Source organism: Ovis canadensis, chromosome 2 (genome assembly GCF_042477335.2).
Source record: "Ovis canadensis isolate MfBH-ARS-UI-01 breed Bighorn chromosome 2, ARS-UI_OviCan_v2, whole genome shotgun sequence".
Taxonomy (NCBI): Eukaryota; Metazoa; Chordata; class Mammalia; order Artiodactyla; family Bovidae; genus Ovis; species Ovis canadensis.
In genome coordinates this window covers 42,897,182-42,918,524 of record NC_091246.1, presented here as the reverse complement: position 1 = coordinate 42,918,524, position 21,343 = coordinate 42,897,182, and the positions used below count along the sequence as shown (strand labels likewise).

Sequence of the window (21,343 nt, the reverse complement as noted above, 5' to 3'; positions counted from 1 at the left end):
GAGACTCAGCTTACAAGGACACTCCAGCCTCAAGTCACTCAGACCCTGAGTGAACAGACAGCTCTGTCCCCACTAGAGGTACCCAGGCGAACAAGGACAGAAAACTGATGTGGCAATATCACTGTCAAAGAGTGTCTAAAGTAAGAAGCATTACTAGTGATAAAAAGGAGCATCTCATACTAATACACGTTCAGTCTACCAAGAAGACAAGGATCCTAAATTTGAATGTACCTAATAACATAACCTGGAGAAGGCAATGGCAAGCCAGTCCAGTACTCTTGCCTAGAAAATCCCATAGACGGAGGAGCCTGGTAGGCTGCAGTCCATGGGGTCGCTAAGGGTTGGACACGACTGAGCGACTTCACTTTCACTTTGCACTTTCATGCATTGGAGAAGGAAATGGCAACCCACTCCAGTCTTCTCGCCTGGAGAATCCCAGGGACAGGGGAGCCTGGTGGGCTGCCGTCTATGGGGTCGCACAGAGTCGGACACGACTGAAGCGACTTAGCAGCAGCAATAACATAACCTCAAAATATCAATACATAAAAACTGACAGAAATAGAAAAGCAATCACAGCCAAGTTCATAATTGCAGTGGGAGATGTTAAAGACACTACTCTTGGGGAACTGGGCTCCCTGGTACCTAGTCACTTGCAGCCACGAAGTACTGAAATGCGGCTGGCTCTACAATGAGATGTGCTACAAGCCTGAAACACACACTGGATTTTAAAGACTTAGCATGAGAAAACGAATGTAAAATATTTCATTAGGTTTTATCAGGTTGATTACACACTGAAATGATAATATTTTGGGAATGTTAAAATAAAATATGTTTCAGGTAATTTCACCTACTTCTCCTTAACTCAACGTGGCTACCGAAATCTGAATTACGATGGACAAACCTGATCTAACTGATACGCACGTAACTGCATTCCCACTGATAGATATTGTTTTCAAGAGCCCAAGGAACATATAACAAAATGAATATATATTGGCTCCTTAGGAAAGCTCAAATTATTTCAAAGGACTGAAATAATGCAGGGGATACTTACGGATTGCAGTGGGCTGATGGCTTATGTGCCCTCAAACTTCACCCTGCACGTGGTGATGATGTTAGGAGGCAGGGACTCTGGAAGGGGTCAGGTCAGGAGGGCATGGGCTCCCATGCTGCCAGGACAGGGAGAAGAAGCAGGCAGTCTAGGAACCAGGAAACAGGCCTCACCAGACGTGGCCCCTGCTGGTGATCTTGGGACTTCCCAGCCTCCAGTACTATAAGAAGCAACTTTCTGTTGTGTATCAGCTGGTCTCCGGTATTCATAACAGTAGCCCCAAAAGACCGAGACGGGGCTCCTCGTGGAATCAACAGAGATCAAAACGGGGCCACTAGAAACACCTCCCCAAACACTGGGAAGATAGATGACATGCTTCTTGTAGAATTTCATGAATAATAATTTAAAAAACACAATGTAAATTAGAAAATACTTTTACATAAAAGATAAGGAAAAGTTGGCTTATTCAAACTTGTGGGACCCAGCCAACTGTGTTTAGATGGTAACTTAAAGCCCTAAACACATATACTGGAAAAGAAGGAAGGCCAAAATCAATTGAGCCTCCATCCCAGAAAACCAGACAGAAAGCACAGCGAATGGAGCACAAGGTAGATGGGAGAAAAAGGAGCAGAAAATAAGGAAACACAGGGCAAATACGAGATTTTTTTAAAACAAAGCCAGAAGTTGGGTCTTTGAAAGGACTGATAAACCTGATAAACCCCTAGAGAGACTAATTAAGAAAAAGAGACAAAGCACAAATCACCAGAATCAAGATTTTTAAAAGGGGAGACAACACATTTTGCAGAAAAGAAAGATAGTATGAACCACAGTTCACTGACTAATAGGAGAGTCTACTGGCCTAGCAAAGGGGAAATGCTTTACCTAAATATACCCAAGAAGACATACAAAATCAGAAAATTTTATTTGCATGAAAAACACTAAATCTGAAATTAAAAGCCTCCCCAGAATGAAACCAACCGGGTTTGTCAATCAATTCTTCCAAAAATCTAGGGAAGAAAACAGTAATCTCACAGGAACTCTCAGGGTAAACAAGGAACACTCTCCACCTCGTTTTCTAAGACTAGCATACTGTTACTGCTGCTAAGTCACTCCAGTCGTGTCCGACTCTGTGTGACCCCATAGACGGCAGCCCACCAGCCTCCCCTCTCCCTGGGATTCTCCAGGCAAGAACACTGGAGTGGGTTGCCATTTCCATCTCCAATGCATGAAGGTGAAAACTGAAAAGGAAGTCGATCAGTCCTGTCGGACTCTTAGCAATCCCATGGACTGCAGCTTACCAGGCTCCTCCGTCCATGGGAGTTTCCAGGCAAGAATCCTGGAGTGGGGTGCCATTCCTTCTCCATGGAGTACAGGAACATTAAAGAAACACACACACACAGAGTTAACTGTGAGGAGATGCGCATGTTGGGCAATCATTCCATGATGTCTATGGGCATCAAGTCATCACAATGCAGACCTGAAATACACAAAAACTGCATCTGTCAGTGACTCCTGAGTGAAGCTAGGGTTCTAAACTCGGCCTGGTACCTTATAGCTGGCAGGTGTGGGAACTCGGGTTCATGTGCAGGCTGTACACACTCTTAATCACAGGTGAGACCTGAAGCAACGAAGCAACTCTCCATTTTTCTTTTGTGTTTTTCTCTGTTCCCCTTGCCATTTGTGTTTAGCAGATTCCCAGCATTGAGTGAGCAGCGTCAACGCAGCAATAATGTTTCCCCATTGAAGGCAGGAGCGTGTAACACCAGCAGACTTCCCAATCGCCCCTGGGTGCTGCATCACACACAAAAGCAAAGAAACACGACATCCCTGAGACAGAGCTGCCCGACGGCAGTGGGGACTATGGTCCACCAGACGTCCCAAGGGGACCCCCAGGGCTGGCCCCCCAGCTTGAGGCCACACTTGCCTTTCCACCATTCTGAAGGTCCTGGCAGAAGAAAGCCAGGCCATGGAAGGGGGTGGTGTGGCCGGCCCGCGGGACTCAGGGCAGGACGCACTCGGGTCTGTGCTGGGCTCCACATCCAGTCACCACCCTTGGAGTGTACAAAGTTCTCGGTTTCTGACAAAAAACAATGGAGCCAAAGTCACTTAGGATGGTTTTCAAGGAAAAAACCTCACTGAAGATTCACGCAGTGCCAGCCTCCACCCCTGCTGAGATTCAGACTCCTGGTCATCCAAGGTTGTGCCCGCAGCCCACCAGGGCAAGGGGAGCCTCCCAGACACAGGGAGGCATTCTTCCCCCACTTTGAGTGAAGGGCTGCACCCCCGTGGATGAACCCGGCTCACCCCTCCACTTCTGATGCTGAGGCCCACGTGACTCCCACGACCAGATATCCAGCCTCTCCCGGGGCCTCCGTGTCACTGCCCAGGCCTTGTCCATGGGGCCCCATCAGGCAGGGTGAGTCCTGTGCGGAGCCTCCCAGCTCGTTGGCCTCCCTGCCCACATCAGGGCCGTGCAGGAGCACTGTGTGTCCACTGAATGAGTGGATGAGGGCCCCTAACAATGACAGTGATGACGACGAGGAGGAAGAGGTGAAGGGGGCTGAGGTCCAAGTGTCAGTCCCTGATTCAGGCCTCTGTGCGTATTAACTCATTTAACCTCATGACAAGGTTGTGTGTCTGTGTGTGGGGGGCAGGGGCCGGTCCTGCCACTGTTCTCACCGTGGAGCCAGCAAGTTCACTTGGCCAGGGGTGGCTGCAGCCACTGGCCACAGACTGGACAGCTTTAACACAAACTCATTCGCCCCCAGTTCTGGAGTCAGAAACCTGTGATCAAGGTGCGGGCAGGGCTCAGCTCCCTCCAGAGGCTCCAGGGGAGGGTCCCTCTGGCCTGGTCCAGCTCTTGGGGGACCCCAGGCCTCCCTGGGCTTGTGGCCACATCACCCCGACCTCTGTGTTCATCTGCACAAACCTTCTCCCCTGGGTGGCTCTGTGCTTCAGATCACTCCCTCTTCTCTTCCAAGCACACCTGCCATTGGATTTAGGGTCCACATGCGTCCCGGGTGACCTGGTGCAGAGGTCAGTAACTTATTTCCATCTGCTGAGACCTTCATAGGAATAAGGTCACCTTTGCAGGCTGTGGAAAGATGGATGGCTTTCGGGGCCACCACTCAGCCCACCACGCTGGTCATGAAGCCACCGGGCAGAGCCTCACTGGGCTTGGTGCAGGCAGCTTTGAAGAAGCAGGGCTCCAGGACTTCAGTCCTAAGGCTGCCTCAAGAAGATAGTTAGGATCAGGACACTTGGGCACAGGGAACAGATGAGCAGGGCTCCAAGGTGTGCTGGTGGGCGTGGGGCTCACCTGCAGGGAGCCTGGAGCCTGACATGACGGCCCAGGGCGGGGGAAACAGCACATGGGTTTGGGAATGGACGCATCCCAGCCCGGACGAGGGGAGGCAGGCATGGGTACTCAGGCCAGGGGAGCCCAGATCTTCCTGCTGCCCTCAAGGGGCAGGTCAGATGGGCCCAGGAGGGAGCCGTGGTTTAAACGACCAGGGTCGCAGTCCCGGTCTGCTGCTGTGTTGTCTCTGGCCAGTGACTCAGCCTCTCTGAGACCCTCTATTGCTCCTCCGCAAATCTTTGCACACGTGACTCGCTTCACAGTTTGGGGGAGATCTTGGTGTTCTCAGTACCCCCGCCCAACCCCGTGGCCGGGGCTATGCCACCTCTCCACAACCTTGAGGCCGCTAAGACCACCCCTGCACAGACTCTCTTTGCAAAGAAGCTGGAAGCCGCTTCCCCTACCATAGGAAGCCTGAGGCACCGAGACCCAAGAGGCAGCAACCCCTCCAGCCTGGGGCTCCCAGGCGCAGGGTTGACCACATGGGTACTGGGAATGACCATGGATGGCCCCATACGGCCAAGCCCGTCTTTCCTGTTACAGCTCCCGTTTATTTCTGTGCGCTCTGTTCAGCCACACGCAAAGACCCAAAATATAGTCCTCCAAGTCCGTGGAGATTTCTCTCGATGCTGGTCAAGAAGCAGTGCCTGGGCCACATCCCTGGGAAAACACGCTCCGCTGTTTACGTGAGTGACAGGGTCCTTCCAAGAAAAACATCTGGCAGGACTGGGAAAGGGTCATGGGACTCGGTGGATGTATGGGATGTCCTCGTTCTTACACATATAGGATGTTTTAAACCCTGGTGCCTGGCCTGACAGCAGTCTGCTCCTGGCAGGAAGAACCCATAAGATGCTGGTCCCCTCCCCCAGCAGGACGCCCCAGAGCGGTGACTTCTATCTGGACTGGCCCCTCGGGTGGGGAGTCTGGAGGCCACAGAACCGCAGGGGCCTCGAGCCTTGGCGTGGGCGTGGAAAGGGCCAAGGGGCTCGGGGAGACGCCAGGGTCAGGGCCCTTGCAATGGACCACCGCCAAACGCTGGACAAACACAAGAAATAACAAATGTCATACCTTAAAGTTTCTAAAGAGCCAAGAAGGCCCAGAAGAGTGACCAGGACTGTGCTGTCACAGTCCTGGGGAGGGGAGGGGGAGGCTCGCCCAGCACAGACTGGACAGGTTTAAACCTCCACTCCCGGCTCAACTCACAGGAACAGTGACCTCACCACAGTTGTTCCCGGCACTTTCATTTTAGAAGGAAGAAGGGAATCACAGAACAAGCAACAATGTCCCCGTGGAGGATTCCAGGTGGTCGAGGATGCCAAGGGCCCCTCTTCGTCCCCACCGCTGCCTGAGCCGGCGTGTTGCACATCACGGTCACCCATCTCCGCTGAAGGGCAGCCTCCTAGGTTGTTGGAAGGTTGGCCTCAATGAGGCCAAGCCTGGGGTGCTTAGCTCCCCTCATGGGCTCCCGGGCAGCACACCTCCCCAGCCCACCCTGACCCCACAGTTGCTGCCCACCTCACAGGGCCCCATCACTGCCATCAGGGAATTAGTAGTGCCAAGTCTCAGGCCTGAGGGTGGTGGGCGGGCCTCCACAGCATCCTGTGTGTGCACCTCAACTGGCTCACGGTCCAGCAGGAGCTGTGGGGAGCGTGTGTAAACGGCAGGGACACACAGGACTGCTTCCGAGCACCGCCGGGCCAGGAAGCCGTGGAGCCCCGCTGGGAAGCCTGGGTTGGACTTCTGACCACCACAGGGGACTGGTCAACTTCCCCCCTGTGCCCTCGGCTTCCTCAGCTCTAAGGATAATACCACCACTCGGAGGGCCTCTGATATCAGGGCCGCTCTGTGGGAGAGGTCGTGTTCTCCCTAAATGTGTTCAAGGCACGTGATGCCTGGTCAGTCCCTAACGACCGGGTGCATTCTTGGGAGCCCTGGATCCTGCCTGCTCTTCCTGTTGGCACCGGGGTCCCGTGTGGGTGTGAGCTGGAAGGCTGGTTCCAGGCTGAGTCTGTCTGCTTAGGTGACAGACATGCCCCCCCGGGAGGGAGAGCGGTGGCACGAGGTGGGGCCTCATCCCCTCCTTCTGATCAGTGGAGGAGAGACACACAGAGACGAGGAGGCCATGTGAGGAGGAACCGGAGGCTGGAGGATGTGGCCACAAACCCAGGAACACCTGGAGCCCCAGAAACTGGAAGAGCTGGGAGTGACGCTCCTCCAGAGCCCAGGGCGGGGAGCCCGGTCCTGCTGACCCTTGACTTTAGACTTCTGGCCCCCAGAACTGGGAGACAATCGATTAGTATTGTTTTAAGCCTCCCTGCCACACCAGTGTGTGGTCATCGGTATCAGAACCCCCACCTGGGACACTCAATGATCTGTGTCCTTAAGATCCACCAATCGACCACTACCTCAGCCAGGCCAGTCTTCCCCTGGTCATCCCGGGATGTCTTCTCAACAGTAAACCTCCTGACTCAGGTGAAAGACTCACGCTGCACACAGGGGCCCCATCAGTGTGGGGCTCAAAGCCCATGTTGCCTCAGAGCTGCTCAGCCTCACACACCTGCTGGCCCAGGGGGAGCAAATGGGGTCACACACCTCTGAGCCCCTGTGACCTCCACACCCTGCCCAGTCATAACTGGGCCAGCAGACATTTCAGGAGGGCAGACTTGCTTATCTGTCCCCATTCCTCGTGCTTCACTGTCCTTTTGCATCCCCCCACCCCTGCTCCTGGGCTCCCCTGGGGACTCCCTTGGGGCTTAGCGGGTAAAGAATATGCCTGCAATGCAGGAGACCTGGGTTTGATCCCTGCGTTGGGAAGATCCCCTGGTGAAGGGAAAGGCTACCAACTCCAGTATTCTGGCCTGGAGAATTCCATCGACTCTATAGCCCATGGGGTCACCAAGAGTTAGACATGACTGAGCAACTTTCATTTCCTTCATCCCTGCTCCTGGTCCAGCCTGTCCAGCTGGCCCTCATGTTTGGGCCTGGGGAACACTGGTGACATCTGGGGACATTTTCAGTTGCATTTATGAATGCTGCAAGATATTAAATGCCAACAACACCAAGGCTGAGAAATCCCACTTTAAGACTCTTCATCTTTTGGGGGTCATTGTTTGAGTATCCAGTGGAGTCCATGGATTTCTTTCTCCCTGGGGAAAAATGCATAAGCCCCAATTTTGTTTCACAGTGGCAAGGCAGTGTGGCTGGGCTCTCTCCGAGGTATCTTGTTCCCCAAACCTTCCACTTCTTGTAATCAGAGCACATCCGGGAATGAGTCATCCAGGACATCTCTCCACTAAGCAGGCTGGTGTGGACCTGCACACACCCCGCATGCTGCCTGTCACCTGCGGCCCCTGAATAGACTCTGGTCTCGAGCAGAGGCAGGCAACAGGCTTCCTGGGGCCTGACTCATCTCAGGGGAAAGTTTGGGGTTGCAGGAGCCATGGAAAAGTCGGTAACGATCTGAAGACACCACAGGCAGATGGCTCATGCTCAGCTCCAGCTTTTTGAAATCTTGAACCATTTAGTTTATGCCAATAACAGTTTCACCTAAAAAGGGCCCAATCAGAGACTTCCCTGGTGGTCCAGCGGTTAACACTCTGCCTTCCAATGCAGGGAGTGTGGATTCAGTCCCTGGTTGGGGAACTAAGATCACCGCATGCCTTGAGGTGTGGCCCCAAATATTTTTTTAGAAAAGGTCCAATCAACTGCTGAAAAACTTTTAAGGCTATAGAACCAAATTATCACTGAAATTTGGGGTCACTGTGACCTTGTGATTTGTATTAATAAGAAGAAATACATGTTTGGTCTTTGCCCCCGGTCCTGGCACAAAGCTCCTAAAACTGTAGGAATTACCTAAGTGGGGAGAGCAGTCAAGGTGTCTCTTGTTAGGTGAATGAGGTGACTTTTCAGAGAGTGCCTCCTTTCCAAAGGGGGGAGCTGCCTGCCAGGGTAACTAAGCACATGGTTAGAGGATTGGAATTTCCGGTCCCTCCCCTGCACCCCCTCCTCCCCTGACCATGTTTGGGAAAGCCCGAAGCGCTTCTGGTTGAAGCAATCACAACAGCCAGTGACTGAATCAATTGTGCTGGTGTGATGACTCCTCCATAAAAACCCCCAAACAGGGTCTGGACAGCTTCTGGCTTGAGGAACACATGCAGATTTGGGGAAAGTGAGGCTCGGAGAGCGTGAAGTTCCTTGCCTCCCCCTCCCCACACACCCTGTCCTATGTATCCCCCTCCATCTGCTGTTCCTGAGTTTATTACCTTTTACAATAAGGCTGTGACCTACTAGGCAATGTGTTTCTCTGAGTTCCGTGACCACTCAACAAATTAATAGAACCCAAAGTCATTAGAACCTCTGAACGGGTAGCCAGTGGGTCAGAGTACAGGTGAAGTCTGGGCTTGCAATGATGGCTGGAGTGGGCGGAGAGTCTTGTAGGGCTGGGCCTTTAACCTGTGGGGTCTGGAACTACCCCCAGATAGGCAATGTCCACACTGAGTTAAGTTGCAGGAAACCCAGCTGCTGTCACAGAAGTGCTGGGTGGTGCCGGGGAAACAAAACATGCATGTTGGAACTGGAAGAAGCCTCGTCACTTATTAGAACAACTCGATCTTTCCTGGTGGCCATAACCAATGTCTTTATGCTTGATGTTTATTTCAAATTCAGAGGTTTTAAAGAAGATACGTGTGGCGAAGGATTTAACTGGACTTGGAAAGTCTCTTCTTTCTCCATGGAATGAACATGGCCATTCCATTATCATATGAGCAATAATGATATATACCTGAATATTCACATCACCAGTGAGAATTTCACGAGTGTCAGACTTTAAGTTAAGTACTTTAGAATAACCCAGTGATGTAATGACTTGTTTCCCAGATGGCTCAGCAGAAAAGAACCCGCCAGCCAATGTAGATTTTGAAATGCAGGAGACCTAGGTTCAATCCCTGGGTGGAGAAGATCCCCTGGAGGAGGAAATGGCAGTCCATTTCAGTATTCTTGCCTGAAAAATTCCACGGATAGAGGATCTGGAGTGCTACAGGCCACAGGGCTGCAAAGAGTTGGACACGAATGAGCAACTGAACATACACACAGTCATGCAAATACTGTTGGTATCTGTTTGACAAACGGTGAAACTTCATTGCTGTTGTTGTTCAGTCATCCGATTTTGTCTGATTCTTTGCGACCCCATGGCCTATACACTCAAAGGAATTGTCTAGGCCAGAATACTGGAGTGGGTAGTATTTCCCTTCTCCAGAGCATTTTTCTGACTCCCCACATATTGGAAGAGTCAACTTGAGAATTCTTGTTTTTTATTTCATTTCAAACAGCCTTTGGGTATCTGAAAGGACAGTGTAGGTACTTTCAAGATGTCTTCTGCAAACAAAGCCCTTTTGGCAAACGTGGTCAGGATCTCCAGGTCGGCGTTGCTGTGGTAAGTGTTGCAGCTCAGCCAGAAGGCACATCCTAAGCTCTTCCTCTGGCAGAAACAAATTCACAAAATAAGCCAAGAAAGAGAGCTGGAAAAACAAACCACACCAACAACCAGAAAATCATTCCTCATGAGACAAAGCTAGAGCAAAACCCAACATCCATGTGGCCCCAAAACCCTCTTGGCAATGAATGTTCAGGAAGGAAGACATGAAACATATCAAGTTCTAAGGAAAGGCAATGCCCATGGCCAGTGTAGTTTAGAGGTGGCCTGACTGCTCAGATGTAGACACACACCAATGTAAACCCTTTGCAGACAGCAGTGATGGTCATCACCATGGTAAGTGTTTACCCTGGTGACAACCTGCCCTGGGCACCACATAAGGGAGCAGACCTGATTCTCTTCCTCTGGCCCCACACCATTCACTCATGAAGGCATCTCAGGTGCTATTGTGCCCTGCCTGCCTGTCTGGCTCGGCCATGAGCTGTGACCACCTCGAGGGAAGGACTCCACCTTCTCTTCTCTCTGCACCATGAACCTGCACACAGGGGGCCTTCAGAACCTCAGGAGACTCACCCCACCCCCACTATAGCCAGAACACTCCCCAGGCGTTAAAACAGCTGTGGAGTCACTTTGGCCCAAGCCCTGGTTACGGATCCCTGCAATCTACTACAGCCTCTACAGCGTGAATAATCAGGTCCTTTCTACACAGATTCCCGGCTGTGAGATCCAAGCTTTGGATTCATTGTCAGCTCTGTCCCTCCCATGGCAGCCAGGTGGGCCACGATGCAGACAAAGGAGTTCATGAGCTAAGCTTCAAGGGAGGCATTGAAAGGACAGCAATGGATGCACCCTGTTGCAAACTGAGGGAGGATCCCTACAGGTCTCAGAAAAGGCCTCTGGTGTGCAGGTGTGGAGGAGGGCTCCCAAGGTGCAAAGGAAAGAGAGGTACTCAGGGGCAAAGGCTCATGGCCTCTCCTGTAGCAGCTCCAGTTGGTAGCTCGTGAACAGTGGACAGCCAATGTGGTCACATGAGTGTGACTCTTATTCCCTCACAAAGCAAGAGAAAGGGGGCAGGGTATGGGAGTACCCGGAGGGTGCTGGTGGGGTGGATGAAGGGAGGTGTCCTTCCTCTCTTCAGTGCCAATTGCTTTTGTGAGTCTCAGAGCTGCCAGAAGGCCGTTACCAAGTCAGGTCCCCACAGCATCCAGTGTGGGCTGGGTGCACGTGGACGAGCCACACCATATGGTTTCCCTGAGTTCTAACAGCAGGATCTGGGGATTTTGTCTAGGTACACACTTCCTTGCTGTAGCTGTGTTACCTGTTACCCCCTTCTTTGAGCCCCAGTTTTGTCCTCTAGAAAAGACATCGATTGCTACCTTAGCAGGTTGCTACCTTAATCCTGTGAAGACTAATTAGGGTAATCCTACAATTAATAGCTGGCCTTAAGAGAGATCAATGAATAGCTGGCCTTAAGAGATACTGGGCTTCCCTGATAGCTCAGCTGGTAAAGAATCCTCTTGCCATGCAGGAGTCCCAGGTCTGAATCCTGGGTTGGGAATCCTGATCCTGATCCACTGCAGAAGGGACAGGCTACCCACTCCAGTATTCATGGGCTTCTCTTGTGGCTCAGCTTGTAAAGAATCTGCCTGCAATGCAAGAGACCTGGGTTCAATCCCTGGATTAGGAAGATCCCCTGGAGAACGGAAAGGCTACCCACTCCAGTACTCTGGCCTGGAGAGTTCCATGAACTGTATAGCCTATGCGGTCACAAGAATCATACACGAATGAGGGACTTTCACTTCCTTTTCAAGAGCTATGACCTGAATCCAGATTAAACTGGAGTCTCCAAGTGTCATCTGGCATTTCTTCCCTGAAGCCAGCCAAAACCCACACCGTTGCATTTCCAGGGGCTCCAGCTGGACAGAACACCCAGCGTGGTTCAAACAAGCTGACAGACAAGCAGGAGAGGACTCACAGACAGACAGCTTCCCTCTGGTTTCAGATGGAGCTCCGGGACCACAGCAGGAACCGGCGCTCTCAACCCCTGGATTCAGCAACGCCCTCATTCTCAGGCCAGCAGCTCTGCCCTGATGGGCGCAGGAAGGTCACCAACTGCCCCAGGGGGATCTCACACCCCTCCCACTGCTGGAGCCTGACCTCACCCAGCCCCACCCCTTCTACCAGAAGGCAAGCTCCTCTTCCCTTGATTCCAGCGTGAGGCCCGGCCCTGGGCCCCGATTGGTCACCGCACCAGTTCTGAGCCAATCACGGTGGCCAGGGGGGATAGAACACACCGATTGGCCAGGTCCAGATCCTGTGACCGTACTCTCCAGGACACCTGTGAGCTGCTTCCCCTGTGTCAGCGGTGGAGACAGTGCCATGCCCCAAGAGCAGGGCTGAGAGTCCAGTCACTGTGTCCCTGTGCTCAGTGTCCTGGGACGGGCCTGCGCATCCTCTCTACACACCGCTTTGTCCTCTGCAGGCAAAATATTCATGACACACCTCTTCCCTTCCCAGGCGCTGTTTCACCCACCCACATTCAAGGGAGCAGGGCCTCCTGTTTGAAGATAGGTTAGGAGATCTTCTCTTGACCTCTGGGTTTGGTTCTTGTATCATGTTAGAATAATTTATTCAGTCTAAAACCCTCCACAAGCACCACCACATGCTGCTTTGCGTATTCAGGATTCTTAGCTGTTCTGAGTTGAGGGCATGGCCCACGGGCCTCCCAAAGGGAATGAATTTTGTCCAAGGAAGCACCTGAGAGGCTGAATCACTGAATCACTTTGCTGTACACCTTAAACAAACAAATTATTGTAAATCAACAATACCTCAACTTAAAGAAAAGATATTCCTTCATCCAAAATTGTTCGAAATTTTGTAAAGTTTTTCTTTCAATTGTTGTTTCTTCAGTTCAGTTCAGTCTCTCAGTCGTGTCCAACTCTTTGTGACCCCATGCATTGTAGCACGCCAGGCCTCCCTGTCCATCATCATCTCCTGGAGTTCACTCAAACTCACATCCATCGAGTCGGTAATGCCATCTAGCCATCTCATCCTCCGTCGTCCCCTTCTCCTCCTGCCCCAGATGAGGAGCAGCATCAGAGTCTTTTCCAATGAGTCAGCTCTTCACATGAGTTGGCCAAAATACTGGAGCTTCAGCTTTAGCATCATTCCTTCCAAAGGACACCCAGGGCTGATCTCCTTTAGAATGGACTGGTTGGATCTCCTTGCAGTCCAAGGGACTCTCAAGAGTCTTCTCCAACACCACAGTTCAAAAGCATCAATTCTTAAGCACTCAGCTTTCTTCACAGTCCAACTCTCTCACCCATACATGACCACTGGGAAAACCATAGCTTCGACCAGATGGACCTTTGTTGGTAAAGTAATCTCTCTGCTTTTTAATATGCTGTCTAGGTTGGTCATAGCTTTTCTTCCAAGGAGCAGGCATCTGCCAATTTCAGGGCATCAGTCACCATCTGCAGTGATTTTTGAGCCCCCCAAAATAAAGTCTCTCAGTATTTCCATTGTTTCCCCATCTGTTTGCCATGAAGTGAAGGGACCAGATGCCACGATCTTAGTTTTCAGAATGTTGAGTTTTAAGCCAACTTGTTCACTCTGCTCTTTCACTTTCATCAAGAGGTTCTTTAGTTCTTCTTCACTTTCTGCCATAAGGGTGGTGCCATCTGCATATCTGAGGTTATTGATGTTTCTCCGGCGATTTTGATTGCAGCTGTCGGTTTTAAATAACTGCAATTAGCTTTATGGAAACTCAGATACTCTACTGCTCCTTTAACCTGTAGAAATCTCTTCAAGTTGGCTGCGGAGTCTCTAGAGCAGCTTTCTGATGCTCTAGAATGACAAGATGTGCCAGGTTCATCATGTATGTCATGGTTTTGTGTGGCCTTGCCTCTCGAGGTGGGTTCTTTGTGACTCAGGGCCTTTGTCCACCTGCGCCAAAGCTCTGGCTCTGAAGGCAAAAGTAGACATCTGTGTGGAGACCTTGGCCCAGGGGTTCCAGCACAGACATGCTCCTGCGTGTTCCCAGTTCCACTGTGCATACCAGTTGGCTGACTGGTGTCTTCACCACATCTGCACCAACTACAACAATGTGTGTCGCAAGTTCCCCCGAGACATGAAGGCCATGTCCCCAGGTGAGCATCCCCAGCAGCATTTGTCGCCTCCCTCTCCTTGGGCCCAAGCCTCTGACCTGACCCCAGGGAGCCCAGAGGCTGCCAAAGACCCCTGTGGGTGGGGAGTAGCCTGCAAACATGCACCCGGCCCAGCGGAGGGGGTCCTGGAAAAAACGCTGGTGTGGAGGGCAGCCCCCTGTCCCGGCCCACCAGAGACCTGGGGCAATTCATTCTGCCCCTCTGAGCTTCTGCTTTTCACAGGTCGAGTCAGACTAGAGGTCGTATTTTTTAAAATGTTTGTGGACCAAACTCCACAATAAAAAATACATTTTTGTTTGTTTGTTAATTTTTACAGTGTTGGTTGGTTTCTGTCAAACAACAATGCAAATCAGCCATAATTATACATATATCCCCTCCCTCTAGAGCCTCCCTCCCATCCCCACATCCCACCCCTCTAGGTTATCAAGAATTACATTTTATCTTGTGACCTAGTGCACATATTGAAAAATTTATCATCTGTTTTTAATACTGTTCATGACTCACGACATTAAGTTCATAACCTAGGAACGGACACAAGTCACAGCTTGGACAACACAGATCTGGGTATCCTCTGGGATCCCTGCAGCTTGGTCTCTGCTTAATTGATGTCTCAGGTCCTGGGGCCTGACAGGAGTCCAGGGATCCGGGACTCATGGGATCCAGGGAGAGGTGTGGCTGGCCTCCCCCGCTTGGCCTTCACTGGGCACCGTCTGCGTTGCTGTGACCCTCCTCCCACCAGTGCTCCACCAGTTCTCCCACTCCTGCTCTCTCCTCGTCACTCTTCTAGCATTTTCTTTCTAAAGCACAGCTCCAACTGCCTCACTTCCCTGGTCCCAAACTTCCGTGGAGCCCACACACCTTCTAAAATAAGTCCAAAGCCCTCAGCCTAGCCTTCCCTCCCATCTGACGTCCTGCACACCCCCACCCCCACACCTCCCCTCTGAGAACCTCAGCTCTGCCAGCTGCATCTGCTGTCCCCCCAGCCAGGCCGAGCATCTTCTTGCCTACAGCTCTTCTCACCATTTCTCCCTCATCCCTTGTCGCAGCCTGCTTTATTCTCCGAGCCTTGATAAGATCTTCCCTCTGACTTGAAGAAAAACACAAGTGGAAACGCCTTTCCCCAGTGTGGACCGTCGGCTCCACTCCCTGGGCAGCTGACTCTCTGTGGGGGCTCAGTGAAGGCAGGGCTTCCGCTTCTGGTCCCCAGGGGTTGGCATGTGGGCCTAGGAGGACCAGAGGCGTGTTCCATGGCAGCAGGGCAGGGGTGGGAGTCCCTCTGTCCCTCCTCCTGCACCTTCCTCACCCAGCCCTACTGCCGTTCTGCCCCAGAAAACCAGCAGTATTTCGAGAAACACCGGTGGCCACCCGTCTGGTACCTGAAGGAGGAAGACCACTACCAGCGGGCCCGGAAGGAGAGCGAGAAGGAGGACTATCTGCACCTGAAGCGGCAGCCCAAGCGGCGCTGGCTGTTCTGGAATAGTCCGTCCTCGGCGTCCTCTTCGGCCGCCTCCTCGGCATCCCCATCCTCCTCCTCGGCTGTGGTCTGAGATGCTGCCACCCTCTTCTGACCCTGCTGCTGTTGTCCCCCCTTGTCTTTGCCCCTCTGCTCCTCTGCATCGCCCCCTCCACCTCCCGGGGACAGAGGACTCGCATAACCAGGACCCTTTGGGTGGAGCTGCTCTCACCAGCCAACATAGCTCGGCACAGAGAGGAGGGAGCCTGGCCTCGTGGACCAGAGCAGTGGCCCTGTGCAGAGGTCCTGATTCCATGGCCGGCCGGGAGACAACTCCTGGGAGGCGGGCATCGGGGAGAGAGCTGAGGACCGTGACATCTTGTCTGTGGGTCAGAGAACCTTAACATCAAAGGGGAAACTCTCCTGCGGAGCAGCTGTGTGTCCTGGTCTGCGCAAGCAGCCCCCTCCCAGGGAGCAGCAGTGGGCCGGCAGGGTCCTACCTCTGTTGGCCCCACGTCTCCATCTATGGACTTGAAGGGTTACAGAGGCTTTGTGGGCCTTTCCACGTGGGGCCTGCTCAAATCCTCACTGGAAAAGTCAGGGTAGAAATTAAGCCTTCAGAGCCCAACTCCAGGCCTCCACCCCTGTGCTGCAGCTGCCAGAAGCCGCAAGTGGAAGGCTTGCCCTCTGCCGGCATTGCTTCCGGGGCTGTGGGCAACCAGGCCTGAGAAGGTGGCAGAGGTTTTTCAGAGCTGCAGCCCTGGAAGCAGTGCTTCTTGGTGCAATGAGAAACTTCTCTTCCCCCTGATCCTTTACCGCTCAGGTTTGGAGATGGAAACCCAAGGAAACACTGGAACAGGGGGAGAGAGAGTAGAGGGTGATGGGACCAGAGTACAGCAATCCCATGCTCCTTTGGGCTCCTCCCCCCGCTGCTGGCAGCACAGCTTCTTATGGGAAGAGGGTAAATTTTGCAAAAAAATGCAGACAATAATGAACAAAATCACCACCGACAAAAACATTGTGGCCTCTATCCCATCAAAAGAAGAAAAGCAGAAAAAGACCCTGGATGGCTCTCATTTTTATAAAGCCAAGCAGGGGTCCCATGTGGATGAGGAAATGGTCGAGGTGGTAGAATTGACTCCGATGCTTTTCAGGAAAGCAGTGTCACTGGCTGTGACCGAGGACGTCCGTCCTGGCTCCACTGACTGACTCTGGAGGGCACGGTGCGTGCCTTCAGCATGCTGGGGATGAGGTTGCAGGGGTGGGGAGGGTGGGCTCGGGAATCATCATGGTGTTGGACCCGTCACGAGAATCAGACTGTTCTCAGCTTAAGAAGGTAACTCCATAGGATATGACCCTGTTGAAGGGGTGGGATGCGGTGGGGGTCAAAGGTCAGGGAAAAGGGCATTGCCATGGAGAATAGGAGTCCTTGTCAAGAAGGATCGTAATGAAGCACGTGACCTTACTGAGTGCTGGTTGGTGATAACAGGGAAGAATGGGGAAATTGAACAGGAGCAAAACCAAGGTCAGTCCAGGGAAGAGGAGGGAGGAGCCTGGAGGATGGTGGCGGATTAAGACAGCATCTTGCAGCCCCATGGGGGAAAGCTGGGCCACAGCTGACCCTCTCCCCCTTTTCTAATTCTGATTTGTATCTCACTCCACACACCCTTGTTAGAGTCAGAACACAGGGTCCCTCTGAAGAAGCTGGAGCCAGAGAGACTGAGCTCCTGTCCTCAGCACTCAGGACTCATCTCATCTAAGAAAGACGCCTTAGGGAGAGGGACTGGGTTTTGGTCCCAGGGCCCGGTGTGTGGGGCTCCACCCCCAATAATCTGGCATAGAGCAAACCCCGCACAAATGGAACCTCTGCATCCATTATGTGGTGCCAAGACCTAGAGATTTGAGGTCAAGGCCTTGTCAAGAGAAGGAGCAGGAGGTGGCAGGTCAAGTGCACCTTGAGTGGCTGTGAGCCATGGTGTCCGAGCCCTAGACTTCAAGGCCATGGCTGCCTCCCCTCCAAGTCCTCCAGATGGCAGCCTTGGAAACCGGACATGTGCTGCCCTCTACTGGCTGGTCAGCTCACTTCTGCTGAGCTCAGGGTGAGGTTGAGGTGAAGGGGAGCCTCCAAGGTGGGGTGTGCTGCTCTGCACCAGCACCTTCACTCTGGGAAGGGTGTGGGAGGGGCCATGGGGGCCTCCCAAGAATTCTAGGGGGATGGAAGAGCCACGACGTGAAATCCAACGGCAGGGGAATTAGGTCTCCATGAAAGAGGAGGCCTGAGTCATCTGGCCCACTGATGAGGATGCAGAAAGGCCAGCAGGGACAGAAAAGGAAGGTGGCTCAGCAGTGGCAGGAGGCTCACATTTGAGAGACCACAGAAGGATCCCAGCAAGCAGGGTCTCACCACCTCTTCCCAATAGCTCTGTCAGAGCCAGTCCATACCTCCAGGGAGCCCAGCAAGCCCAGGTGGGACTTAGATATCACCTGGGGAGGCTGTGGGGGACTTGGGCCAGCCCAGTCAGGGAAGAGCAGGGAGGAGAGGGATGGAGGAGGGGCTGAATTCCAGTCCCCCAGGAACCTGGTGCCCAGAAATCTTGAGTCAGAGCAGGAGACACATTCATGCAGGGCAAGCTTGAGCCTGAGGCATAAAAGCGAGAAGGAAGGAGTGGGTCACACAGCAAGAACACACTCTCCTGCACCCATGTCACTCAGAACTACTCTAGAGGAGAGTGGGAGGATGGGGGAGAAAAACATACACATGCCTCTTTTTATATAAAATTGCATATTTAATTTGGTCATGAATTCATAAACATGAGTATTTTGTACCTAATGGCCTTTCTTGTACTGTTTGATATTTCCAGCTCTTCTAAGGTGAGAACTTCCAATGGAGAGAAGAGTGAAAAGATAAGCAACCACTAGTGAAACACTTAATTAAGTGTCTATCGTGGGTCAGGTGCTCTTTGGATTGGACATAAAACAAGGCAACTTCATGCTCTCATCAAGCGTACCTAAAATAAACATGGTGAACACTGACAAGGCTAATGCTTTAGGTGGGCACTAAGGAAGTCCTCTGAGAAAGGGATAAGTGACCTGACACTTGACTGACAAGAATTCATTTCTATCTTCCTCTGAAGATGAAGGCAGACTGTCCTCCACAAAAGGAACAGCAAAAACAAGAAACAGGTGACTTCCAGGGAACAGAGGGGCAGTAGGGCAGGACCTCTGAAAGGGAAGAGGAAAGGGCTATTGCACCAAGGCCACTGAGGTAGGACCCCTACCAAACTCCACTGGAGCACCATACCCTGAAGGTCCCTAAATACTAGGCCAATTCTAGTTTGGGTCCAGCCTTGGGCACACAAAGTTTTGAGATGAAAAAGATACACTGAGGAGTACTGCTTTCCTAACATCATCCTGCCACGACTGGAATACTGCAGAGGCAGGTGTGGTGGGAGCAGGGCTGAAGGGCCTACAAAGTATTTCTTAAAGTAAGAGGAAGTGATCTGCCCTCCCTGGACTGAGGGTGCTGGGGTGCATCTTCCACACTGAGAGTGGTCAAGCAAGGAAACCTCCCACTAAGTACTGGGAAGGGCAAATGGAGGAGGAGCCAGAGAAGGGGAGGCCCCCTTGCCTGTTGTTATTCTGAGAAGAAGATCACAATACAGACTGGGCAAGATGGCAGAGCAGAAAGACCCTGAGCTTGGGTCCTCTCACGGGCAGCCCAAATTACAACTATTTGCAGAACAAGCACTGATAAAAAAGACAGGACCCCAGCAGCATAGGTCTTCTACAACTACAGACAGAAAGCAGGAACCACACTGAGATGGCTGGAGCAGGCAGACTCACAGTCTCATCAAGCACCATACTCCTGGGGGGACCACCCACAAAGTAGAGGATTATATTGCAGGGTTTTTCCACAGGAGAGTTCTGACCCCCCATTGGGCCTTCCAGCCCAGGGATCCTACATCAGCAAGATGAACCCCCAGAGCATTTGGCTTTGAAGGCAAGCAGGGCCCTAATTTTGCATGTCCCACAGGACTGGAGCAAACAGAGACTTCAGTCTTAAAGAGCACACACGTACACTGGGAGCTAGGGCAAAAGTGGTCACTTGATGGAAACCTGGGTTAGAGCTGCCTGCTGGTCTGAAAGAGTGTCCCAGAGAGGCAGTGGGTGGGTGCGGCTCAGGCTGTGGGTATAGACACTGGTAACAGCTATACTTTTCACACTGTCCATGGGATTCTCATGGCAAGAATACTGGAGTGGGTTGCCATTTCCTTTCCCAGTGAACCATGTTTTGTCAGAACTCTTCACCATGACCCACCCATCTTGGGTGGCACTGCACAGCATAGCTCATAGCTTCACTGAATTATGCGAGCCCCTTTGCCACGACAAGACTGTGATCGATAACGGGGATTGACAGAGGGGCCTGGCAGGCTAGTCTATGGGGTCACAAAGAGTTGGACACAACTTAGCAACTGAACAATAACAGCCATACTTGGAAGCTTCTACTGGTGGACACGGGTGCTGACAGGCACTACTGTGGGATCTGCCCTCTAGTTCATTAGCCCCAGTAGCTAATGAGTTGGGTGGGGGTCATCAGCCCCACCCAACAGCCTGTAGGCGCCAGGGCTGGGATGGTGTTGTTATTGTTGTTCAGTCGCCAAGTCATGTCTGACGCTTGGCAGCATGCAAACGGACTGCAGCATGCCAGGCATCCCTGTCCTTCACTATCTCCCAGAATCTGTTCAAACGCATGTCCATTGAGTCAGTGATGCCATCCAACCATTTCACTCTTTGTTGGCCCCTTCTCCTTCTGCACTGAATCTTTCCTAGCATCAGGGCCTTTTCCAATAAGTCATCTCTTTGCATCAGGTGGCCAAAGTACTGGAGCTTCAGCTTTAGCGTCAGTCCTTCCAATGAATATTCAGGATTCATTTACTTTAGGGTTGACTGGTTTGATCTTCTTGCTGTCCAAGGGACTCTCAAGAGCCTTCTCCAGCACCACAGTTCAAAAGCATCGATTCTCAGCCTTTTTGGTCCAACTCTCACATCTGTTCATGACTACTGGAAACATTATAGCTTTGACTATACAGACCTTTGTCAGAAAGTAATGTCTCTGCTTTTTAACACACTGTCTAGGTTTGTCACAGCTTTTCTTCCAAAAAGTAAGTGTCTTTTAATTTCATGATTGCAATCACTGTCCACAGTGCTGGGATGCTTCAGCCCAAACAACTAACAGCCCCACCCATCATCAGACAGCTGAGTAAAGACGTCCTGAGCCCACTGCCACCTCTAGGCATGCCTCTAGACATGGCACTGCCCACCAGTGGGCCAAGACCCAGCTTCCCCCGCCAGTGGGCAGGTAAGGGCCCTGCCCTCCAGGAAACCTTCGCTGGCCTCTGGACAGCCTCACCCACCAGGGGGCAGAATGCAAGAAAGCCACAGTCCTGCAGACTGTGGACGCAACCTGTACACAGCAGGTGACACCCTGTCCTAGGACCAACTGGGCCCATCCCTGCCTATTAGCAGGCCAATACAAGCTTCAGGACATGCCAGATTCGATCCCCAACTGTGTCAGGAACTACCCCCCTACCCCCACCCTGCACCAGTGATCTGACACCAACTCGGGGTACCTGGGCCCTGTGGCCAGACTCCAGGGCATGGCTCTGCCTGCCAGTCATCTGCCACTAACCCCAGGACCTGGCTTCACCCACCAGTGGGTGGGCAACAGCCCTGGAGTTTTCTGGACCCTGGCCATGCCCACCAGTGAGCCAGCCCTAGCTCCAGGTCCCATGGGGTTCTGCAGCCAGCTTCCTTGTGACCAGGTACCACTAATGAACAGCTGGCAGCCCCCACAAAAGGTAGGCCCTAGCAACCAGGCTTATGACAC

At 52.3% G+C, this 21,343-nt stretch overlaps 1 protein-coding gene across 1 annotated transcript; it reads left to right on the top strand.

The window, feature by feature from the left end:
* Window positions 1-10,158: 10,158 nt before the first annotated feature.
* Window positions 10,159-16,472, top strand: LOC138432338 (rho-related BTB domain-containing protein 2-like). Its single transcript, XM_069573703.1, has 3 exons — window positions 10,159-10,173; window positions 13,880-13,985; window positions 15,333-16,472. Exons 1-3 carry the CDS (start codon window positions 10,159-10,161, stop codon window positions 15,548-15,550), a joined length of 339 nt encoding a protein of 112 aa, XP_069429804.1. The 3' UTR covers window positions 15,551-16,472.
* The last annotated feature ends 4,871 nt before the right edge of the window (window positions 16,473-21,343 follow it).